At 48.3% G+C, this 13,143-nt stretch overlaps 1 protein-coding gene across 6 annotated transcripts in view; it reads right to left on the bottom strand.

The window, feature by feature from the left end:
• Positions 1-13,143, bottom strand: part of MED13 (mediator complex subunit 13) — a 127,537-nt gene that overhangs the window by 27,349 nt on the left and 87,045 nt on the right. For 5 of the 6 annotated variants that reach the window (XM_053275157.1, XM_053275155.1, XM_053275156.1 and 2 more), the window contains exons 10-14: positions 11,538-11,745; positions 9,983-10,049; positions 9,354-9,481; positions 7,334-7,424; positions 365-579 (exon numbers count right to left, since the gene is read on the bottom strand). In XM_053275157.1, coding sequence (XP_053131132.1) covers positions 365-579; positions 7,334-7,424; positions 9,354-9,481; positions 9,983-10,049; positions 11,538-11,745 — 709 coding nt within the window. The remainder of the gene's footprint in view (positions 1-364; positions 580-7,333; positions 7,425-9,353; positions 9,482-9,982; positions 10,050-11,537; positions 11,746-13,143) is intronic. The other variant, XM_053275158.1, reaches the window with a different exon arrangement.

Consider the following 13,143-nt stretch of genomic DNA (forward strand, 5'->3'; position numbering starts at 1 on the left):
AAAGTTTCAGTTTATATGAATAAAGTCTCAACTGAGTCATTTATGTCAACTTGGGATCCCTTTATAAACTTTAATATCCAACAAGGACATCATTTGTTCCCATTGTCCAGATTTGATTTGTGAAGCTTTATGTATTCAGCTTTATGCAACCAAGTGTTGATCAGGCGTAATCAAATGTTGATCATTGCTGCTGAACTTTCTTAGAACTGTTAATATATCTAGAAAGTTTTCTTTTTAGTACTTGCTTAAAGTAATATTATGACACTGTATTTTCCCCATCTGCTTTATGTTTCAATCAAATTGGGGAGAAAAATAATTTTAAAAAGGAATATGTTAGTTAAATAAACCAACAAACTTGGCATACCTTTATTTCGGAGGGCCGGGGGCTGCAGAACCCCTCCTCTACCTCGACTCTGAACTGAACACCAGCAGGAGCACCGTTTCCTTCTAGGACCGTCCCTCCAGGCATGGTATCCATGCTGCCATATTCCTTATTGTTCATGTTCATGGGAGAAAACCCCATAATGTGTTGCTCCAAAGATGGCGGCGTGGGATACATTTTATGAAGATCTGCTGTGCCTGGTTGAGAATTAAAACATGCTTTAGGGGTTTATGGAGAGGAGAGCTGGTCTTGTGGTAGCAAGTATGACTTGTCTCCATAAATAAGCAGGGTCTGCCCTGGTTGTATCTGAATGGGAGACTTGATGTGTGAGCACTGTAAGATATTCTCCTCAGGGGATGAAGCCGCTCTGGGAAGAGAAACAGGTTGCTTACCTGTAACAGATGTTCTGGTAGTGGTTCCAACACTGATAAGGATTGGGTTCTTCGCCTGCGCAGACCACACTTCGGATAGAATTCTCTAGCTCCTCACGATGCCCAACCGCCTGCAGCGCGTGGCTGCAGTACTCTTAATGGTGGTTAGGCGTCCCCTTCCCTCAGTTTCTTGGTGATAAGCCATTCAGTGTGACTGAGGACGACTGGCACTGTCCATTACCCAATTTAGAAGTTGTCGACAATCAGGCGTGTCAGATCCGTAGCTTGATCCCCTCATGCGCACCCTGATCATGCAGTGAGGACGGATGGGCGGGTCTTATGAATGTTGGAACCACTACCAGATCTTCTGTTACAGGTAAGCAACCTGTTTATCTGGTAGTGGTTTCAACATCCATAAGGATTGGGTGAATTACAAGCTGGTAAGTATGGAGGTGGGTGCATGAAGCTACGGTAAAATTCGTTTCAACACCGCCCGTCCAAATTCAGCCACAGCTGCCAATCAAATGTCCAGTGCATAATGCTTGATGAAAGCCTGGTGCGATGCCCATGTCGCCGCCATGCAAATGTCCTGAAACCTAATGCCAGACAGGTGCGCAGCAGAGGTCGCATATGCCCTGGTGGAGTGAGCCCGTATTCTAGAGGGTGGATCCACATGTTGTAAGTCATAAGCATTTCTTATCAACTCCACCAGCCAGAAAGCCAACTTCTGTTGGGATGGGGGCTGTCCTTTATGCTGGCCCTTCTCACAGATGAATAGGAGTTTTGTCCTACGTATGCGCTTTGTAGCCTTCAAATAGTACAGCAGCACTCTCCGAACATCCAGAGAATTCAATGCCTTGTCCAGCTGTGTCTCCGGATCCCTGAAGAAAATTGGTAACACTATATTCGTATTAAGATGGAAATCAGAGACAATCTTCGGCCTGAATTCCGGGTCCAAGCGCATTACCACCCGATCAGGGTAAATGACAGTATATGGTTCATCAATCCGGAAGGCACCGAGTTCACTTACGCGTTTCGCCATAGTTATTGCCACTAAGAATAATGTCTTTAGAGTTATTAACTTCAACGGTGCCAAGGCCAAGGGCTCAAAGGGGGCTTCTGTCAGTGCCCCTAGTACTAGCGAGAGGCTCCACTTTTCAGCTGGCTGTCGAATAGGAGGGTGAAGATTATTTATTCCCCTAAGGAAGTCCTTGCATTTAGGATGTGTGAAGACAGTCTTGTCATCCCATCCTGCGTGGCGCGCTGACAAAGCCGCCATGTGAACTTTGATGGACACATTCGACAACCCTGCCCTCTTTAAGGAGGTGAGGTAAAGGACTACCTCTTTAAGTTCCGCCTTTCTTGGTCGAAAGTGGTGCTGTCGCGCATAGGCGGTGAACCTGCACCACTTAGCATTATAATTCTTCCTCGTAGATTCCTTACGAGTGTTCAACAGGATCCTCTTCAACAACCTATCATCCATGCTGTCAGGTTCAGCACGGACAGGTTGGGGTGGAGGTCCTGGCCCTGATTCTGCGTTAGCTGGTCCTTCCACTTGGGGAGACGCTTGTAAGCTCCTTTCAAGAGTTTGAGTAGCTGAGTGAACCAGGGTTGGTGAGGCCACCAGGGGGCTACCACGATTGCTCTTGAACTTTCCTGAAGGAGCTTGGCTACGATCCTTGAGAGGAGTGGTGTCGGTGGAAATATATAGAAGAAGCTCTTCACCCACTGAAATTGAAAGGCATCGCCTTTGGAATGCTTTCCCAGACCCATCCTGGAGCAATAAGCATCACATTTTTTGTTGCCTTCTGTCGCAAACAGATCTACCTCCGGCTGGCCCCAGGTCGTGAACAGATCCTGGAGGATTTCCGTGTGCAGTTCCCACTCGTGTTGGTGCAGTATCGTCTCCCTGCTTAACGCATCCACTAAGCAGTTGAGGCTCCCCTTGATATGTATTGCTTGTAAATGGAGGCCTCTTGGAATACACCAGTTCCATATTTGTAGGCTCAGATTGCACAGAGCACGAGACACTGTGCCCCCTTGTTTGTTGATGTAGGCTATGCCAGTGGTGTTGTCCATCTGCAGCTGGACCACCGTGTCTCGGAGCTCGTTCCCCAGCGTTTGCAAAGCCTTGTGTGCAGCTAGCAACTCTAGAAAGTTGATATGCATGTGGCTGTCTGTCTGATTCCACCGTCCCTGAGCCTTTTCGTTTCCCATGTGAGCTCCCCAGCCCGTCATGGATGCATCTGTTGTCAGGGTATAAGATGGCAACAGGTTCCTGAATGGCACCCCCTTCAAGAGATGTTTTTCGACCGTCCACCATTGCAGCGACCTCAGAATTTTCACCGGTAGGATCAGTTGTATGGACTGTGGATCGCATCTTGGTCGGAAGTTCTGGAGGAACCACATCTGCAAGTTGAGCATCCTTAATTTCGCATAGGGTACTGTAGTGGTGCAGGAAGCCATCAGTCCTAGAAAAATCTGCACTGATCTTGCCCTCTGTAATGGTGCTGCCTGGAACCTTCGCACCATGGCGGCAATCCGGTGGAACCTTTCATCTGGTAGATACGCCATCTGCTGCAGCATGTCTAAACATGCTCTGATATACTGTAGGCTTCGTGCTGGGGTCAGATGGGATCTTTTCCAGTTGATCTGTACCCCTAGTTCTTGCAATAGAGATTTCACCACCTCTATGTCCGCAAGCAGCTGTTCCCTGATTCTGGCTGTCAGAAGCCAATCGTCGAGGTACGGATACACCGATAGGCCGAGAGTCCTTAGATGTGCCACAATGACTGTCATGCATTTCGTAAACACTCTGGGTGCTGTCACCAACCCGAATGGCAGAACGTTGTACTGATAGATCTGCGTCCCCAAAGTGAACCGTAGATATTTCCGGTGGTTCTGCTGTATGCCCACATGGAAGTATGCATCCTTGAGATCGAGCGTCGCAATCCACTCCTCCTCGTGAAGTAGGGGAAGGATGCCTTGCAATGTTGTCATGCAGAACTTGCGCACTTCGATGTATTGATTGAGCCAGCGTAAGTCCATTATCGGGCGGATCCCGCCGTCCTTCTTTGGTATTTGGAAATACCGGGAATAGAATCCCGATTGGCCCTGAGCCCACTGAACTGGAGAAATGGCCCCCTTCTGTAGCAATTCTTGCACCTCCTCCCGCAGAACACAGGTTTCTGGTGTGAAACTCATCCCTTCGAAAGGAGGCAGTTCCTTGAACTCTATGGCATAGCCTGTTAAAACTATTCTCTACACCCACCGGTCTGATGTTATGCGGTGCCATGCTTGAGCATGACTGGCCAGTTTGATGGTATTTCCAGCAGGCGACAAGGTGATCTTTTTCCTCACGCTCAGGTTGGTGTTGAATGCCTCACAGGGATCTGGGGCCAAGATGGTGCTGGTCAGTGGACTCGTTGGCAGATCAAAGTTGCTGCATTGGTTGATGGGACGGCTTATTGCGGCCCTGTTGGTTTGGTTTGTTCCTCGGCTGGAATTGACGCCAGTTGTATGGCGCCTATAATCCCTCCATTCCGGTTGGCGGAAGTACCCCTGCTTTCTTTGGTAGTTGGTACTGCTGGTATGACTGGTACCTTGCTGATGTGAATTTCTGGTTTGTAAAGGAGCGTGCCGTCAATTTAGATTTCTTCCACTGCTCCATGGTCGCATCAGTGTCATCTGAGAAAAGACCCTTACCCCCAAAGGGTAAGGCCTCAATGTGGTCCTTCATGTCCTGTTGCAATTGCGTACCCCTCAACCAGGCATGACGCCTCAGCATCACCGCCGATGTCAAGGTTCGCGATTCAGATTCCGCTAAGTGTTTAGCATTTGCGAGCTGCTGTCTCGTTGTGGAAGCGGTACGCAAAAAGGTAGCCTCAAACTTTTTCAGAAATGTATCGTGGTCCAGGGTTGTTCGCTGATCGTACAGAAGTTCCCATAAGGAATGGGTGTACTTAGCCTGACAAGCAATGTAGTTTGTGATTTTTATGGACAGGCAGGCTGTTGAATAAGTCCATCTTCCCAAGACATCTAGTTTACGTCCGTCTTCCCAAGACATCTAGCTTCCCAAGACATCCTTGTCCACCGGGGTCGTATGGCGTTTTTCTCCTTTAGCGGTTGTAGCACAATCAATCACCAATGAGTTCGGTGTTGGATGGCGTATCAGATACTCACTGTTCTCCTCCTGCACGCGGTACAAAACCTCCAGCCGCTTAGAGGTTGGTGTTGACGTCTGGAGAACCTCCCATGCGGATTTGGCAGCCCTCGAGATGTGTGGCAGCATTGGCAGATATACAGCCTGTAACCCAGCTGCCTTCTTCATCATGTTATATACTGGGTCATCTAAGTCCAGTGTCTTCTGCTGGACATCCAGGCCAAGGACCCGGGCCATCTCCGCCAACTGCTGGTGGTACCCTTTCATCTCCTCATTTGGAGAAACAGTCGGGATTGGGGCCACATCCTCATCTGGATCTGGCAGCACAGGTTCCTCTGGTACGTCGGGCCCAGTGGAGTCCGATGAATAGCCATCTGGGTCATCCGCATCCTCATCCTCTTCAGAGGCGGATATCGGTGAGGATGCTTGTGCATTCCCTCCAATTTGTGACGATGTCTCTTTCCTAGGAAGTGGGTGTAGCAGGTCAGCCTGAAGGGACACTGTCCTCAGGACGGGTGTTTCTCTCTGAGGGAGGTGAGTTGTCTGAGAGCATACCGATTTCATTTTCCTATTTGCTCTTTCTGGCATACTCGGCCAATCCGCCTGCAGGGAGATCGTCCTCTGTAAGGTAACTGGAGCGGATGTTTGTGCTGCTGATTCTTTTAACACCCTTGGGTAACGGGGTTCCTCTCTCTCAGCCAGCCATTGTTGGAATAGGGAGTATTCTTCAGGGGAAACGGTGCAGGTAATGCGCCATCCCCCCCGGGGCAGCAACCCCGATACAGGAGTAGAGGGGCCTATTAAAGATGGTGTCTTGGGGATCTGATTCACATCCATGAATCCCTGAAACGTGTAAATTGAGGTTGTAGGCTCCTCTGAGCGGAGCATGCGATGGAGGGTATCCTCCTCGTCAGTGTCGTGCATTGGGAGCTCTGTCCCACAGTCTCGTTCAGGGTATGGTGGAGGCTCAAGTTCCTCATTGTGGATCACCGCCACTGTATCGAATCGACGTATGTTGACATCGTCCGCAGCCTCCTCTGTGCACTCTTCCAACACGCAAAGGCCTGGGTCCAATTCCATCGTCGAGACCGTCCTCGACATCGAGGTCATAGTCGAGATTGTCTTCGGCATAGTGGTCACAGTAGAGGCTGTTGCCTTCGCCGTCGACTCAGGTGCCGTAGTTTTAGATGAAGTCTTCGATGTTGAAGAGTGTCTCTTCGCTGATGTTGCTTTCGCCGTCGACGTCGATGGCATTGATACTGCAGACATTGCTGCAGTCTCTGACGTCGATGGACCCGCTGATGTGCGCCTTGCCGGTAGAGGGGACTGAGTCGGAGTAGGTGCCGGCGAGAGCAATGCTGTTCGGCGCCAAGGACTCTGATAGGTCTGGAGACCTGATGGGGAAGGTGTCCCTTCCAGGCTGAGCACACCATCTTTCGATCGGTGTTTCCTAAGCCTTTTCCTCTGTGTCTCCACTTCATGTGATGTGCCTTTTCGCTTAGGAGCCGAGGGCCCTTCTGGCCTCTTAAAGGTCCCAGCTGAAGTCGAGGCGAAAACCTTCGATGTCGACTTCTTCGACGTCGACACAACTGCACCGGCGTCTCCCGATGACGTGGACGCCGAGACTTTAGACTGCGACTTAGCAGGTCTCGAGTCAGAGGCCCCACAGCGTTTGCTCTGTAACGCCTGTTCCATTAATGCCACCTTAAGGCGAACTGCTCTGTTTTTCAAAGACTGTTTGTTAAAGGTAGAACACACAGAGCAGTTGCTAACATTATGGGCCTCTCCCAGGCAGAATAAACATATGTCATGCCCGTCGGTGGATGGGAGTTTACCCTGGCAATCGCAGGACCGTTTGAAGGTGGTCTTTTCCTTCAGTGCTTGACTTACGGAGCTCATGGCGCTGCACAAGACGGCACGAGAGCATCTTTTTATCAGTTTGTATCGCTCACCAAAGAGAAGTCCGTTGTTCGTTGAGGAGCAAAGTTTCCGAAGATGTGATCGCTATGGCGGTCAACAAGAAACAGGGAAGGGGATGCCTAACCGCCGTTAAGAGTACTGCAGCCACGCGCTGCAGGCGGTTGGGCGTCGCGAGGAGCTACAGAATTCTATCTGAAGTGTGGTCTGCGCAGGCGCAGAACCCAATCCTTATGGATGTTGAAACCACTACCAGATCATCTAGGTTTCAAGTTCCCTCCCTGGCAGCATCTCCAAGATAGGGCTGAGAAAGATTCCTGCCTGCAACCTTGGAGAAGCCGCTGCCAGTCTGTGAAGACAATACTGAGCTAGATAGACCAATGGTCTGACTCAGTATATGGCAGCTCCCTATGTTTCCTATGTTTCTGTTCCCATATCCAATTCCATCAGAGCGACCAACAGTGAAGTTATTTCAAGTAGCACCATGTTGGGGAGACTCACTTATGCATGACAAGGGGTCCAGATTTCCCGTTTTCGACTCTTTGCAGTTGGATTTGTCATCTGCTCCATTGAGAGTTCTTTTAGAACCAGGCTGCAGAGAAAGCAGGGGTGGGGGGAGAGATTCAGATATTTTTTACGCGACTACATTGTAAATTTTAAGCAGATTCATGCATAGCAATGTTTTAATAACTACCATGGTTTTGAAATGCCATATGGAGAGCCAGTTCTAGAACAAATCGGCGCTGGGAGAGTCTGAAATCCCATTGTGTGTGCCCAAGACATTGGGAGGTTTTAGTACGACATACAATACAATATCATTATATATATTTTTACTACATTGTTCACTCCGGTTGATTGTTTTTAAAATGTCTGTTAAATTGCTTTGTATTGCATTTTTTATTTTCTCCCCACCCCTTTTTGGTCTGTTATGATTCAATTTGTTGTGTGTGTTTATCTCTTGTTTAATGTTGTGTTGTAAGCCTCCCAGAGAACAACTTGTTATGGGGTGGCTAACAAATGAAGAAGTAGTAGTAGATGATGATGATGATTTTCTTCTATGTAAACTGCTTTGAGAAATTTTGTAGGAGAGCCGTTTGTGTTGTAACAAATAATTTATATCCCCACACAGACACTTTGACATAAAGCATCTTATAAAACGATTCCATGACAATAATGCGCAGCAAGAAAATTTAGGGGGAAAATGTACTAAGAACACAAGAAATCCTATATCATGCCACAGGGTTGGAAGTTTCAGTTCTCTGCTGCTCTTCAAATGGGGAGACGGGAGTTAATGTTTTGATACAGCGACTAATTCAAGGAGAATGTGCGGCACACATATGAAACAGGTAACCAGCCGGCCAAAACCACTGCTCTGAACACCACGTCACCTGAGCAGACGGTCATCCAAACAAGCCAGTCCCTTCAGCACTGCTGACCTCATGGATGGGAGGGAGGGATGAGAGAGATCAAACATAATACAAGGATCCACCGTGCTAGGAAATCACTCAGCTTCAAGCCTTACACGTTCACTGTCGGGACTGCCTCCTCAGAGACGATGGTGTATGAGGAGGGCTCTTTCTATGGGGTCTGGTTCGGCCATTTCACACATTCAAGTCATCAAGGGACAAAAACGCATTTGCGAACTCTCCACCAGTCTTTTCCTGGATGGAGAAGAGCTCGAGGCAGATTGTGATCTCAACTTGCTTTTTAAGCCACCATTCCAAAGGGACTTTTGTTTCTCCAAACAACTAAACGTTTCACAGATGCTGAAGCGGGCAACTGGGAACTGGGTTTTGAGATGGGGCTGTAGCTCAGTGGTAGAATATCTGCTTTTGTCTGCAGAAGGCCCCAGGTTCAATTCCTGTGAGCTTCTCTGGGTAGGGCTGGGAGAGACGCCTGCCTGAAACCTGGGAGAGCCACTGCCAGTCAGTGTAGACAATACTGAGCTAGATGGACCAATGGTCTGACTCAGTATAAGACGGCTTCCTCTGTTCCTATGAGACCTTTGCTTCAGGTTAGGTTTGCACGGGTTTTTGTAAGACCACAGATTTTAATAATAAAGCGTTATGGATTTTTTAAAAAATTCAAACACACCTCAATATACTGTACAGTCTAGCCAGGGCTGCAAAACTTTGGCCCTCCTGCAGATGTTGGCCTACAACTCCCATAGTCCCTGGCTATTGGCCACTGTGGCTGGAGATTATGAGAGTTGTAGTCCAAAAACAGCTGGGGGCCTAAGTTAAGCAGGCCTGGTCTAGGTCAATGATTGCCTAGACTGTACAATGACAGAGGAAAATAGGAAGGATCATCGTGCACACCACATTAATGGGACTAAGGCAAGGGTTAAGGTTAGTCACACAACTACAGATATCTGAAATGGCACAGAAGCAGGATGCACACAGATATATATAAAAATAAAACACACACACGAACACTAAATTATATGTTGCCATCAATGCAGGTGGTATTTTGTGGCCTTCCACCTGTAAAGCAGCAAAGTCCATCTCGGCAAGTAACTTACTGTGAGCTCATCTTCGTCAGAGTTGAAGAGATTGTCGAGGTCCGTGTACGAGACAACCAGGTCATTCTCGTGAAACAAACTGGTCGATGCCGTGCGGTTATGAGGGGGGACACGCTGGGCGTCCGTCGCTGAAGGAAAGCGCAGAAGCGCAGTGTTAGGGAACACAGAAAAAACTCCAATTCACTTACAGATGCTACTGTCTGCAGTGGGTTGTTTCTCTGAACAAGAAGGGCAAGGTTTGGAAAGAGGCTTGTTGGCCATAAACCGGTGACCTGAGAAGGGCTGGGGTGGGGGACTGAACGAAGTAAAAACGCTAATCAACAGATGGGGTTTAAAGGAGGGATCAAGCGAGATTAAGTCAAGGAACCAGGACTTTCCTTTGGCAGAAAGAAACTAAATCTCCTCTCTCTTTTTAAAAAACAGGCTCTAGGTGATGTGTTCTCCGTGGTGGTTGGCAAAAAATGGAAGCAAGAGAGAGGGACAGCCTCTATTTGGATAGAATAGAAGCGCAAATCCCACGTGGGCGATACCCAGAGACCACGATGAAGAAACTATAGAGTTTATCTATAGAAATTCAATATATAGCTTCTAGAAGTGTTAACTTTCTAAACATCGCTAGAAAAAGATACCTTGTTTGACAGAAGGACTAAATAGCGACATGGCATCCTCTCCCACGCTAGGCGTCCCATCTTCGACCTGCAAAAAAAGCAGCAGCGGCAAAGCATGTGTGACCATCTCTCCTTCATACGAGTCGCTATCATCTGAAGCGGCCCTCACAGAGAGTCAGGCCATTGATCTATTTAGTTCTACACCGATCCAAACAGATCTCTAGGCAGCGGCTCTTCTCAAACCTACAACTGGAGATGACCGGGGTGGGGGGAACATGCATCCAGAGGAGGTGGTCTTCCTCTCTCGGCTACAGCACATCCCACCTAAGCTAGGATTTGGAAACGGCAGAACACCACAACTGTTCTTTGGGTGTTGGGAGAACCCTTCTCATTGACATTCACAATTTCAAATTAAGACGTGCGCTTCACAAAGGCTCACAATTCTCTTGTCTCTCATATGCTAACATTTCCAACTACAGTGATTTTGGCACCAGGCTATGTTTCGAGTAACACGAATGTAATGCCCCCTTCTGATGCAAAATGCATGCCATTGCATTACTTCAGGTTTTTGGTTTTTTTTAAGAGAAAAATTCAGTGCAGAAGTTACACCGGAACTGAACAGACATGTGAATATTCCACCGGAGGACCTACAAGCAAGAGGGAGATTTTGGCCTGGGGGCCCAGTTCACAGATTCTTCATTAAAAAATCTACACAGTTTGCAAGTTCACATTTTTGTGGTCAGGAGCCGGATAAAACCACTCCAGGTGCGCCTAAAAGCTTGGGTGTGCCCAAGGGTGTTTGCGACTTCTCTCTTTGATCGGCAGATGTCTATTGCATGTTGCTGGCCTCAAAATTTCAGAAGTGCGCTGTGAGGCTGGCCCTACCTCCAGAAGATGGTCATGGAAACCAGAGTAGTTTGGGAAACAGATGGGTGCCACCTGGGAAGTGAGATTCCCAGATGATGTTGACTACATCATCCCTGTAAGAGAGATTCCCAGAGGAAGTTGACTACAGCCCCCAGAATCCCCAACTGCAATGGCCTTTAGCTGAGGATTCTGGGAATTGTAATCAACAGCATCTGGGAATCCCTGTCAGTACTGGGTGGCACCCTATCAGGCCCACTCACTAAAGAACTACAAGCCCCAGAATCCCTCCGTTTCCACACACAGAAGCAGCCATCAGGGCAAACAGCCGACTGGCGGCAGGAGGAAAGGATGAGCAGCCATCTCCAGCGACCCTCCCAGGGACAGCGGGAGCTGGTCCTGCAGCAGGCCCTAGGACATACGAAAGTGAACACCTCCCATTCAATCTCAGGGACAGAGAACAAAGTCTCAGGAAGAGGAGAGAGGAAACCGAGTAAGCTTAAGGACATGAATTGATTCGCAAAGATTTCAGCACACAGGGAATTCTTTCGTGGGGGGTGAGATGTGAAAGGGAAGGGGAGGATCCTGTGAACCAAGAAATAGGGTGCTCAGGCACTCGAGTAGTAGAGTTACTTGGGCTCCGGGGCCATGTGTTATGCCCCACACAGGCATAACACTCCTGGCCTTCCATGGCTTGCTGTGCCCCTCTCACCTTGTGTTTTTTCCCAGCCTCTCGCTCACTGTTCTGCCGGTCCTTTTTGTCAGGAAACGGGAACTCTTCGTCTCCGTCAACAAACGCGTAAGGATCTGTTTCTTGCTCCTGGTCAGCTGCCATTGCAGCCAGATACTGATTCTTACTCTGATACTGCTGCACTAACTCGTCAGAGACCTTGAGAGGCTTCCCACATTGCACCATCAATCTGAAGGGAAGGAAACACACAGACACACCGTGTTACCATAGCTCAGGCTAGCTACGCTGAGCAAGAATGAGCAATGCAAAAGCTTCATGCGGATTCAATGGTTTTTCACCCTTCCTCTACTATTCCTGTTCCTCAGGATAGCAGGGATATTGACTGACCCAAGGTGAACTACAGGGGTTTCGACCCAGATCTTCCTAGACCAAGCCCAGCATCCGAAACATTCCTTCTGGCTGTCCCGTGACACCACATGTGTAATATCTGTCCCATAAGTTCTCCTGAAATTTCCACAGGAGCTGAAAGCAACAACGGATCTCTTCTTTAGGTTTTAATAAACTACTTTCCTAGTAGTTCATATCCTCTCAGAAGTTATATACAGGTCCAAATAGACTACTGAAAGCGGATAGTAGTTCACTCTTTTCCAGTACACAGAATTGGGACTATTCTTTAAGGAGGACACCATTTCCATCTCACCTTTAGATTCAACTTATGTGAGCTCATCACTACTGAGCCAACGAACAGTTCAGCACGTGCAGTACGTGCATACTGAACTGCACAACACCAACACAGACCTCCAGACATGAAGCCTACATAAGGTTTGGATGGCTTTAGAAGGGGCTTAGACAAATTCATGGAGGGCAGGTCTATCATTGGCTACCTAGTCCAGTGGCTATTGGCCACCTCCAGCCTCAGAGGCAAGATGCCTCTCAATACCAGTTGCAGGGGAACAGAAGGAGAGAAGCCATGCCCTCGCCTGTGGGCTTCTCAGAGGCATCTGGTGGGCGACTGTGGGAAACAGGATGCTGGACCACATAGGCCTCAGGCCTGATCCAGCAGGGCTGTTCTTATGTTAAGAGACTGACAAACATAGGCAGAGATCCAAAAAGGGCTTGAGAACATGGCTAAATGATTCTTAAAACTTTAAAAAGGAGACAGCCCCCGACCACAAACTGCTTTTGAAAGGCACCCTCACACAACTTCCAAAGCAACCTGTGTTTAGCATGACAAAAGCGTTTATCTCCGAGAAACTCAAACTGAGAGTCTCCCGTGGATGCACAGAACCAGCTAGCCGTTTCTCGCAATACTTGCTGGGGGTTTGGGGCTTTACTTTGGGAACCTGGCTCCCCAAGCATTTCAGAAGCAGCAGAAATTTAATCCTTGGTCGAGATTAAAAGTGCACAGGCGAAAAGGGACTCGTCCAGCAAGAGGGGGTCACTCTGGAAATGCATTAAGACTGCAGCTCGTTTGTTTATTTAGCAGCTGGCGATGTAGACAATTCTCATAACCAGGAAAGCTGCCCAGCAATAAATACAGTTGTAGCTGAGGTACAAAAAAGTCACTCCCCTCTGATCCAGTCTGGGCAGAGTCTGTTCCGGCAGGAACAAGAGACTTGACTTCAGA

Source organism: Hemicordylus capensis, chromosome 12, assembly GCF_027244095.1.
Source record: "Hemicordylus capensis ecotype Gifberg chromosome 12, rHemCap1.1.pri, whole genome shotgun sequence".
NCBI classification, from domain to species: Eukaryota; Metazoa; Chordata; class Lepidosauria; order Squamata; family Cordylidae; genus Hemicordylus; species Hemicordylus capensis.